Source organism: Aquarana catesbeiana, linkage group LG04 (genome assembly GCF_042186555.1).
Source record: "Aquarana catesbeiana isolate 2022-GZ linkage group LG04, ASM4218655v1, whole genome shotgun sequence".
NCBI classification, from domain to species: domain Eukaryota; kingdom Metazoa; phylum Chordata; class Amphibia; order Anura; family Ranidae; genus Aquarana; species Aquarana catesbeiana.
In genome coordinates, this window is record NC_133327.1 from 290601593 (window position 1) to 290613305 (window position 11713).

Here is an 11713-nt window from a genome sequence, read left to right on the forward strand (position 1 = left end):
AATGTATGCCAGGGACCAAATTTTTTATATAATAAAAACTTGAAATGAAAAAAAAAAAAAAAAATCAACAGAAAAAATCCAACACATAAGTGAGTTAAAACTTATAGAAGACTGTTGATGACTCAACAGCACATGTTTATTATTCACTCATATCTAAGTCCATATTAAATGTGTTATTTATGCATGTCAGATTTAGATTTTACCCATTCACATTATGCTTATTATTACTTATTGTTTGACAATCTGTTTGGAGCAATACAAATAAATGACCATTTTTTGTTATGTTAGCCAAATTCAAATTTTTCATCAAGCATAATTAGCACTTAGCAAGTTTTAAAATGAACCTTTTATGGGAGAAATACTGTGTTATTATTCCTAATGCCCTTTACTACATATTGGTTACTATGCTGTAATACAGACTTAGAACAGATATGCAACTTGAAAGTTTCAGTGATATAGTTTTAAATAGAGTAAGTGAACGTGTTTTACTAAACAGAGAAGCCAAAAAATCTGCCTGGAAACTGGGATATCATGTCTTGAGATGTTTCATAATAGTATATATAAATCCAAACATAATTTTTATTAATTTGGATGAACAGTAGGGATGGGCTGAACAGACCTCTGTTCGGTTCGCACCAGAACTTTCGAACACCGCGAAAGTTCGGACCAGAATAACGAACCCCATTAAAGTCAATGGGACCCGAACGTCAAAAATCCAAAGTGCCCATTTTGAAGAATTATATGCAAGTAATTGGGCATACAATGGTTACAGGGGTCCGGGTCCTGCCCTGTATCAATAAAAAAAAAGTTTGTGAAAAATGTCATTTTTAAATGAGCAGTGATTTTTTGATTTTTAAAGTGAAAGCTTAAAAATGAAAAAATCCTTCCAATATAGTGTCTGAGGGGGGGGGGGTCCCCTTAGTCTACCTGTAAAGTGGCAGATCTGTACCATGTCTAGAAATTTGCTGCAGCAATAATTGCATTTATAAAGCCAAAAAAAAATGAAATTTTCCCTGCAAGCTGCCTTTATTTTGCTCAGCAACGGCTGGGGAGCCAGTGCGTATGATGAGGCCCAATGTAGTGCACTGGGAACAAGATTAGAGATTTTTTGGATACATTCTGGTGTCACTTTGACTTTGGATAGAAGGAACGGGTATGTAAAAAATTGGTCTTTGGGTGTCGGTGGTGCCTTCCCACTGTAACCCTATAGAGGTACCCTTGATGAAAGCAAGAATTGGCCTTGCTGTAAAAAATTGCAATGATATGCACCTGTCAAACAGGTGCAGAAAAATTACTTTTTGGGTGTCGAGGCACCTTCCCACCCTGTAAAAAATTGCAATGATATGCACTCAAACAGGTGCTGAAAAATTGGTCTTTGGTTGTTAATTGTGCCCATGAAACCTATACTAAAAACATTCTTCCAGATGAAATGATTGAACACCCTCAAAGCTAGGCAGCCTCGAAGTCCTGCAGAGATTCCACATCCTAAAAAGACTTAATCAGTGACATCGGCATCAGGGGCTTCATAGCTGATAATCCAGGACTGATTCATTTTTATAAAAGTCAAAAAGTGCATGGAGTCTGTGAACAGATGCGTTCTATGTTCAGTAATGAAACCTCATGCAGCACTGAATGCCCGTTCTGAAAGCATGCTGGATGCAGGGTAGGCCAACAACTCAATAGCATACTGAGCAAGTTCTGGCCAGTGGTCTATTCTCATTACACAGTAAGTCAGTGGATCATCAGCTGGAAAGCTCTCCATCTCTGTTTTGGCACCGAGGTAAGCGTCCACCATGTGATGCAGACACTGCTGATGGGATGTGGAAGCTGACAGCCCTGGGCAGCGAGGACTAAAAAAATTCTGAAATGCTTCACTTAGGCGAACACCTTCTCCAACGCTCCTCTCTTGATCAACAAAAGACTCAAAACTATGTTTTCCACGACAGTGTAAGCTACTGTAGTCAGGAAGTACATTCAATAAAATCCTCTTTAATGTGTCCTCAAGAGATTTTATCTTCTGCACTCTCTGTGGGGACGGGATAAGTTCTGAGAACTTCCCCTTATAACGGTGGTCAAGGAGGATAGCCAACCAGTAATCATCCTTCCCCTTTATGCCACATATTCTTAGGTCTTTTTTACAGGCTTTGAAGCAGGAGGTTGCCCATGCACCTCAAATTAGCCAAGGCTTGAGAAGCAGACTTCTCTGGGTCACTCAGGATGACAGCATCTGGAACTTCCTCCTCCCAGCCATGTACTACTCCCTGGGGTTGAAAAGCCATCGCTTACAGATTGACACATGTCTTCCTTTTCTTCAAAGTCTATGAAAGTGCCAAAATCCTCCCCCTTATCCTCCACCCCTCTCTCCTCCTTTGTGTTCTGTGACATAGGAATGATGGTGTCTGGATAAAGTGGGCCTTGAGAGGAAAGGAAGTCCTCCTCTTCCTCCTAATGCTCTGCCTCCAGTGCCCTGTTCATAATGCCACGCAGAGTCTGTTCCAGCAGGAACACAACAGGGATTGTGTCACTGATGCATGCACTGTCACTGCTCACCATGCTTGTGGTCTCCTCAAATTGTGAAATTATAGTGCATGCATCCTTAATGATCAGCCATTGGTGTGGGGAAAAAAAGCAGGAGGCGGCCTGAGCCTGTCATCGTGCCGTACTGGCACAGGTACTCATTGACAGCCCTCTGCTGCATGTATAGCCGCTGCAGAATTCCCAAAGTTGAGTTCCACCTGGTGGGCATGTCACAAATCAGGCGGTTTATGGACAGGTGGAATTCCCGCTGAATTTCAACCAACCGAGCACTGGCTGTGTATGACTGCCTGAAATGGCTACAGACTCTTCTGGCCTGCTTTAGTATGTATTGCAACCCTGGGCACATATTTAGGAAATGCTGCACCACCAAATTGAGGACATGTGCCAGGCATGGCACATGTGTCAACTTTCCCTGTCTAAGTACGGACAGGAGGTTTGAGCCATTATAGGACACCACCATTCCTGGATCCTGCTGGCATGTTGTGAACCATCTCTGGGCCTGTCCCTGCAGAGCTGCAAGAATCTCTGCTTCAGAGTGGTTCCTGTCCCCTAAACACACCGGCTGAAGCACTGCATGGCACCTTTTAGCCTGACTCTGGGAGTAGCCATTTGAATGCTTAGGGGGTACCTGATGTTCATAGGACAATTCTGCAGAGGAGGGCATGGAGGTGGGGGAGGAGGAGGAGGAGAAGGAGGGCGTAGAGCTCACAGGTCTGGCATCATCACCACCAGCTGTATGGAGACATGAGGGCACAACAAGCTGCAGCACCAAGCCCTGCTCTGCATCCTTTCGAATTGCAAGCAGCGTTACCCAGTGTGCTGTGAACTATATATATCGTCCCTGCCCATGCTTGCTGGACCATGTGTCAGCAGTGAGGTGGATTTTACGGCTGACTGCCTTGCCCAAGGATGCCAGAACATTCCCTTCCATGTGATGGAAGAAAGATGGAACGGCCTTACATGAAAAGTAGTAGTGACTGGGAACCTGCCATTGTGGTACAACACATTGTGCTAATTCACGGAAGGGGGCAGAAGTCACCAGGCTGAAAGGCAGAAGTTGGAGAGCCAACAGCTTTGACAAGCTTGCATTCAGACGCTAGGCATGTGGGTAGCAGGGACTGTATTTTTCTTCCGCTGCAGCAGATGGGGCAGAGAAATTTGCCGGTTACAGTCTACAGCTGGTGGTGTGCTACTGGCAGATGTGCTGCTAGGATCTGGGACACTGTGTGCTATACCATCATCCCTGTCAATGGAGGCTGCTGAAAGGTAATGACTCTGTATCGCAGGGGCAGACTGAAGTGGGTAAGGAGGAGGAGGAGGAGGGACAGATTTGTGCCCCTTTTGTGTGGCTTTTAGGTGCTCTTGCCAACAAGCTGAGTGGTTGGACGTTAAATGCCTTGTTAAGCATGTGGTACCCAAATGTTGGTGTTTTTGCCACATTTGATGAGACACAGTTTACAGATAGCAACAGTGCGATCTGCTGCAGATGTGCTGAAAAAGGCCCAGACAGGTGAGCTGTGGGGAGTGGGCCAGGAGATAACAGCTGCAGAATGTGAGGAATAGGGTGGCTGCTCTCTACTCTTTCTTGATGTCGGCCTCCTTAGGGTTGTGCCCCCTCACCTTCAGTTTCCTCCTCTGCTTTATCTGGCACCCAAGTTGCATCAGTGACCTCATCATCATCATCATCATCTCCATCTCCTCCATCTTCATCATTACCGCTGGAGAGAACTTGGCAATACACTGCGGCTTGGGGAACATGAATGCCAATTTGTCTACCAGTGTTCCTCCCTCTCTCTAGACTCATGTTCCTGTCATCCTCAACCTCAGAACCAACATCTGAATCCAGTAATGGCTGGGCATCATCAAGGAGAAAATGGCTGATGCTATGGTCAAATAACTCAGCTGACTCCTCAATGGCTGATGTTGGGGCTATGGCAGGAATAGATGTGGAAAAGGAGGCAGGTTGATCCACTCTGGCAACTGCAGGGGTCTGCACACTTGTCTCTGCTTGAGTGACAGAGGATGAGGAGGATGAGGAAGGTTTAGTAAGCCAGTCCACCACCTCCTCTGCATGCTGTGGCTGGATAGCATGAGCAAACTTAATAAACAGAGGAAATGATGCCCTGCTTGAGGAATGACCACCACGTCCACCTTTGCCTGTGGACCCATTTGTTGTTGGCCCCCTAATGCCGCATACACACGAGCGGAATGTCCGACAGAAAAAGTCAGACGGAAGCTTTTCATCGTCTATTCCGATCGTGTGTATGCCTCATCAGACTTTTTTTTTCCGAAAATTCTGACGGACCTAGAAAGGGAACATGTTCTAAATATTTCCGACGGAACCAATTCCTAACGGGAAAACCGCTCGTCTGTATGCTGTTCCAACATACCAAAAACGACACATGCTCTGAAGCAAGTACCAGATGGAAGCTATTGGCTACTGGCTATTGCACTTCCTTTTTCCTAGTCTTTTTATAGTCATATGTGTTGTACGTCACCGCGTTCTGGATGGTCGGACTTTGGTGTGACTGTGCGTAGGCAAGACCGCTTGAGCAGGATTCCATCGGAGTTCCGTTGGAGAAACAATCGGAGTTTATTCTGACGGCAAAACCGGTCGTGTGTACATGGCATTACAGTGCCAAGGGAACGTTTGACATTATTGGGAGGGAGGGGGCAGTGCTTATAAGCAAATGTAAAGAAGAAGTTGAAATCTGTACGTATTTGCACTTTAATCAATGTAAAGAGGTGTTTGGCGCACTTTAATTTGAGTACTCACACTACACAGACACACTCCATGGATACACTATAATATACTGCAATATAATGTGTCAAATATACAGTGACCCACAGAACTATAAGGCGTTAAACTGGCAGTAACGCACACAGAACTATATGGCGTTAAACTGGCAGTAACACACGCAAAACTATATGGCGTTAAACTGGCAGTAACATACACAGAAGTAAATGGCATTAAACTTGCAGTAACGCACACAAAACGATATGGCGTTAAACTGGCAGTAACGCAATCAAATAGACAGTGTTCAACCATCACTACACTGATGCTATCTGAACTGTCCCTACTCTAGCTATACACTAATGTCAAGATTACTGACACGATCTCACTACACTATACTGAAACTATATGAGCTGTCCCTACTCTACACTAATGCATGTATGAATAACACGGTCTCACTACACTACAGTGAAACTATCTGAGCTTTCCCTACTCTAGCTGCGCACTATGCAAAGCTGAATGATGGTCCTCCTCACTACACTCACACTATCCCTAGTCTGACACTAATATTCTACACTGATAATTGAAATAAAATAGCACAGTATAGCACACTAACTAATGTATAGCACACTAACTAACTAATAGCACTGAACAGAGCCCTGTTCTATCTCTCTCCACGCCGAAATCACACTTAAAATGGCTGCCATTGAAAGAATACTTTTATACTGTGGGGCGGGAAAGAGCCATGATTGGATAAAGTCATGATGACAGTGTCCAATCATGACTCTGACAGTGCTCTGTGCCCTGATTAGCTGAAGCTTTCATTGCTTCAGCCAATCAGGGCTTGCAATGCACTGTTCAGCACCGCAATGCATTGTGATCGGTTTGGGGGGCCCGAACAAACAGTCAAATGGCCCGTTCATTCAGCTGTTCGCCGAACGCCCGAACAACGAAAGTTCAGCCCGAACTTATGCTCGGGCCGAACCGTTAGCCCATCCCTAATGAACAGTAGTGGAAAAAGGTTAAACCCCCTGTCATTTTTTATTTTTTTTTGCTGTCTGTGTCACTTTGAGGACATGTTCCTTCATTTCCTGTCCTATTGATACAACAAATCTCTCCAAAGTGAGGAAAATGCTCTTTCACAGTTGTCATTAGAGCAAGTAGCATCACTGGAAGATTTCCCTTCTATTCATTTTTGAGTGAAAACTCACGATTTCAGATTTTTACTAATTTTCAGTCCTAGTGACAGAGCTATGAAAATGACAGCAATAAAAACCTGACAGAGGTTCTAACCCCCTTCACAACTGTTCCAAACTAAAATAAATTTTAGATGCTTTTTAAAACATACAGCATATAATACTTATGAAATGGGACTATGAAGAAAAACTAGATGATTGACCCTCTTGTATATAGCCAAGCAAAATCCATCATAAGGAAAGCAGATAAAAGCAAAGAGATACCCATAAAGCAACTTTTTGTTTTTTAATGTTTATAATTGTATAACTGTAACTTGTCTCACTGTGCTCCTTCCAGGTGGGGGGCTCTAGGAAACTCAGAAAAGGATAAGTTCTGGGTAAGTTTAATCTGTCATAAAATTGATTACCTATTATCTTACCTAATAAATGATAAAGATGAAATGTATTATTTAGAACTGTATGAACATATGTTGATGTTAAAAGCTGACATAAGGAAAACATTCCTATAAAATTGTAAACACGTATTTTAGTAAGAATTACGTATTTGGAAAACATGCATTGATAATTAATGTTTAGTTTATATCAGCAAAGGTCAAAGTGTAATATCTTCAGAGAAAAAGTGGAAAGCGCATTAGAAATATATCTAAAATGCATCTCTGGCATTTGCCATGCGTTTCACATGTTTTCCAATGCAAACATTTGAATTACAAATTGGTGTAGAATGAGCATAAAAAGGAGAGCTGCTTTGTTACAAACCAAGCACAATGTGAAGCCAAATAAGCCAGTGTATATATATATATATATATATATATATATATATATATATATATATACACAGTGGGGATGGAAAGTATTCAGACCCCCTTAAATTTTTCACTCTTTGTTATATTGCAGCCATTTGCTAAAATCATTTAAGTTCATTTTTTTCCTCATTAATGTACACACAGCATATTGACAGAAAAACACAGAATTGTTGGCTTTTCTGCAGTTTTATTAAAAAATAAAAACTGAAATATCACATGGTCCTAAGTATTCAGACCCTTTGCTCAGTATTTAGTAGAAGCACCCTTTGGATCTAATACAGCCATGAATCTTTTTGGGAAAGATGCAAGCTTTTCACACCTGGATTTGGGGATCCTCTGCCATTCCTCCTTGCAGATCCTCTCCAGTTCTGTCAGGTTGGATGGTAAACGTTGGTGGACAGCCATTTTTAGGTCTCTCCAGAGATGCTCAATTGGGTTTAAGTCAGGGCTCTGGCTGGGCCATTCAAGAACAGTCACAGAGTTGTTGTGAAGCCACTCCTTCGTTATTTTTGCTGTGTGCTTAGGGTCATTGTCTTGTTGGATGGTAAACCTTCGGCCCAGTCTGAGGTCCTGAGCACTCTGGAGATGGTTTTCCTCCAGGACATCCCTGTACTTGGCCGCATTTATCTTTCGCCTCGATTGCAACCAGTTTTCCTGTCCCTGCAGCTGAAAAACACCCCCACTGCATGATGCTGCCACCACCATGCTTCACTGTTGGGACTGTATTGGACAGGTGATGAGCAGTGCCTGGTTTTCTCCACACATACCGCTTAGAATTAAGACCAAAAAGTTCTATCTTGGTCTCATCAGACCAAAGAATCTTATTTCTCACCACCTTGGAGTCCTTCAGGTGTTTTTTAGCAAACTCCATGCAGGCTTTCATGTGTCTTGCACTAAGAAGAGGCTTCCGTCGGGCCACGCTGCCATAAAGCCCCAACTGGTGGAGGGATGATTGACTTTCTACAACTTTCTCCTATCTCCTGACTGCATCTCTGGAGCTCAGCTACAGTGATTTTTGGGTTCTTCTTTACCTCTCTCACCAAGGCTCTTCTCCCCCCATAGCTCAGTTTGGCTGGATGGACAGCTCTAGGAAGGGTTCTGGTTGTCCCAAACGTATTCCATTTAAGGATTATGGCGGCCACTGTGCTCTTAGGAACCTTAAATGCAGCAGAAATTTTTTGTAACTTTGGCCAGATCTGTGCCTGACCACAATTCTGTCTCTGAGCTCTTCAGGTAGTTCCTTTGACCTCATGATTCTCATTTGCTCTGACATACGCTGTGAGCTGTAAGGTCTTATATAGACAGGTGTGTGGCTTTCCTAATCAAGTCCAATCAGTATAATGAAACACAGCTGGACTCAAATGAAGGTGTAGAACTATCTCAAGGATGATCAGAAGAAATGGACAGCACCTGAGTTAAATACTGAATACTTAGGACCATGTGATATTTCAGTTTTTCTTTTTTAATAAATCTGCAAAAATGCCAACAATTCTGTGTTTTTCTGTCAATATGGGGTGCTGTGTGTGCATTAATGAGGAAAAAAATAAACTTAAATGATTTTAGCAGATGGCTGCAATATAACAAAGAGTGAAAAATTGAAGGGCCTTTACTGTCCCTCTCGCTATTTTTTTTGTTATTGTAATTGTTTTTAATTTTTATATTAAACCTTTGGTAATTTAAAGTTCTACAGAGACAGAGGTGAAAAACATGACGTTTGTGCCAATTTACCTTATAGAGCATTCCAGGAGCATCAAAAACCTTATGATAATATTATAGAGATCTCATTCAGCTTTTTTGGTTGAAAATTCAGACCCAACTCCCACTGCCCATCATTTCTAATTATTTATATCAATGCTCCAGCTCACAAGCCCAACTGCATTTTTGTTCACCTTCACCTCTTAGCCTACGGTGGTTTAATCAGCTTCAACTCACTGCTTTCCTTCACAAACTTAAAGTAGATGTAAACCCGATTCATGAAATTTGAGCTGGGAACATATATCTGCAGTGTTTTCTTATCTCTCTTTAAAGCACTATGTCCTGTAGCTGTCTCCTGCCCCGTTCTTCTGTTATCAACCTGATAACTCCTGACAAGTTCTCCATCAACTGTGATAAAAACAGCTGGAGTTTTGTGTTGGGCGGGATGCTATAAAGCGATTAACAGAGCCCTGAACCATTCAATGATCAGAGCTGAAAGTCTCTACCTATGAGGAGAGGGGGTATGTGCCTTTCCTCCAATCAGCTGTCTTGGCTGTATGCCCAGGCTTCACTACAGTGTTGAACAGGAAAAGAAAATCTCCTAACACAATGTGCACTTTCTAAACAGTATATAAAGCTGTATATAAAGACAGCAGATATACATGTAAAACTTATGTAGGGAGATTTGTTTCATCCCTGTGTATCATCTGAGGCTGTTCACTTCATTGGGTATAGGTGAGGGTTTACATCCACTTTAAGAGGGAATCCCATGTGGTGCACACTCTCACGACACTGGAAGACTTTCTCTCCTGTGACGCACCTCCAGACCACAACGTATCCCAGTTATATGGAACCTTGAAGAAGGGGACTGCCGAAAGGGAAATATGAAATCGTGTCTTTATGGTACTGGACCCAGTTGACCTCAGTTGCATATACCTTGCCACTCTTAACATTTGCTGGAGATGCCAGGAGGACTTTAACCTACTCATCTGGTGGGACTGTTGTTTGAGCTCGCCATTTTGGCAGAATATATTTCTTTCATTCAACACCATGTGCATCTCCAATGTTCAGTCTTTCCCAGCACTGTTGTTGATGATCCCTGGGTCCATCTCCAAAATTAAAAGAGGCATTCTATGGCAATGTCTACTAGCAGCCCAGGTGGCTATATCCTGACATTGCAAATCTACTTCCTTGCCCCATCTCCTGGAATGGGCCCAGATTTTAAATGAGATCATGGCAATGAAAACAATTAGTGCAAAACATCAGCAATCTTGAGCAGAGATCTACAGTGTCTTGGTGCCAAAAACTAGCGACATGTCATGCTACTTGAACACAGGCTATGGCACTTACACCAAGCAAAAAATGCTTTGCCTAAAGGCTATCTCTGTTCTGGAAGTTGTTTACACAACTTTTATCTTTGAAAAAGAGGATACTGAAAATATTTATTTGGGCAAGGAGATTTTAACTCTTGAATCCCTGACCCAGTATGTTAGTTTGCAGTCTGCCGTTGTCTGGCTGCCATGCTGCTTGTGTAGTTTCTTCACTTATTCAATCATGGACCTAGATCAAGTAAACCAGTCATAAGTTCTGGCTTCAATGACTGTACTCTTATTCTATGCCACTAACACCATAAGTAATGAAACTAAGTGGTCAACATTACATCCAGGCAGTTATCTTGAAAGCAGGACTGGGAATTGTTGCATACAGTATGTAGTAATGCATATGTTGAGCATGTCAGTAGCCTACTGTGAATATGACATGCTCTTAAATTGCAAAACAAGTCTTAATTTAAAAATGCTAAGCTTTAGAAAAGTAAATATTTGTTTTTGTTGTTATTATTATTATTATTATTATTTGTTTCAGATCATTGCAAATTCTTGGGGAAACTCTTGGGGTGAAAGTGGATATTTCAGAATTCATCGTGGAAAAAATGAGTGTGGAATTGAAAGCTTGATTATAGCAGCTTGGTGTCATGTTAATTTTTTTTAGTGAGACATTTTGGGTTTGATTTACTAAAGGCAAATCCACTTTGTACTACAAGTGCACTGCAAGTGCACTTTAAAGTGCACTTGGAACTGCAGTCATTGTAGATCTGAGGGGAAGATCTGAAATGAGGGAAGCTCTGCTAATTTTATCAGCCAAGCATCTGCAAGCTAAAATGCTTTTTTATTTTCCTTGCATGTCCCCCTCAGATCTACAGTGACTGCACTTCCAAGTGCACTTTCCATGCAGTTTCAAGTGCACTTGTAGTGCAAAGTAGATTTGACTTTAGTAAATAAACCCCTTTGTTTAATTTATTACATTTTGTGAATTGCACAAAAATGCAATACCATAAACAATTTAATTATAGTAGTACTATTTAATTGTATTTAGATTTATTTCAGAGCTTATATTTATGAAATTTAGCAGTTATTTTGCTACCTTTATTAATATTTTATAACATATTCTTTATATTATTTCGTTTTTTTAATCTACTAAAAGCTCTGTTAACTTTGCAAATTATATTTATAATAAACATTTGATATGCATAATGTAAAATTGTAAATAATGGTGACTTGTCTATATAATTTTTTTGTTAATGGAATTCAGACATTAGGGTTACAGAAACGATTCAGGGTGAAGCCAGTCAAATACTTGGAATAGATGGTGTTTTACAATTTCTTTTTCTTAGTCTCGCAAAGCCCATACCAGCATAATTTACATTAGAAGAATGCACAGGAAAGCAATCAAAATTAACTGGTGGAGGT

The 11713-nt window shown here is 41.5% G+C and overlaps 1 protein-coding gene across 1 annotated transcript in view; it reads left to right on the forward strand.

The window, feature by feature from the left end:
• Positions 1-11504, forward strand: part of TINAG (tubulointerstitial nephritis antigen) — a 190446-nt gene extending 178942 nt beyond the window's left edge. The window contains exons 10-11 of the mRNA XM_073626681.1: positions 6806-6845; positions 10830-11504. Of these exons, the coding sequence (XP_073482782.1) occupies positions 6806-6845; positions 10830-10955 (166 nt within the window). The 3' untranslated portion in view covers positions 10956-11504. The remainder of the gene's footprint in view (positions 1-6805; positions 6846-10829) is intronic.
• The last annotated feature ends 209 nt before the right edge of the window (positions 11505-11713 follow it).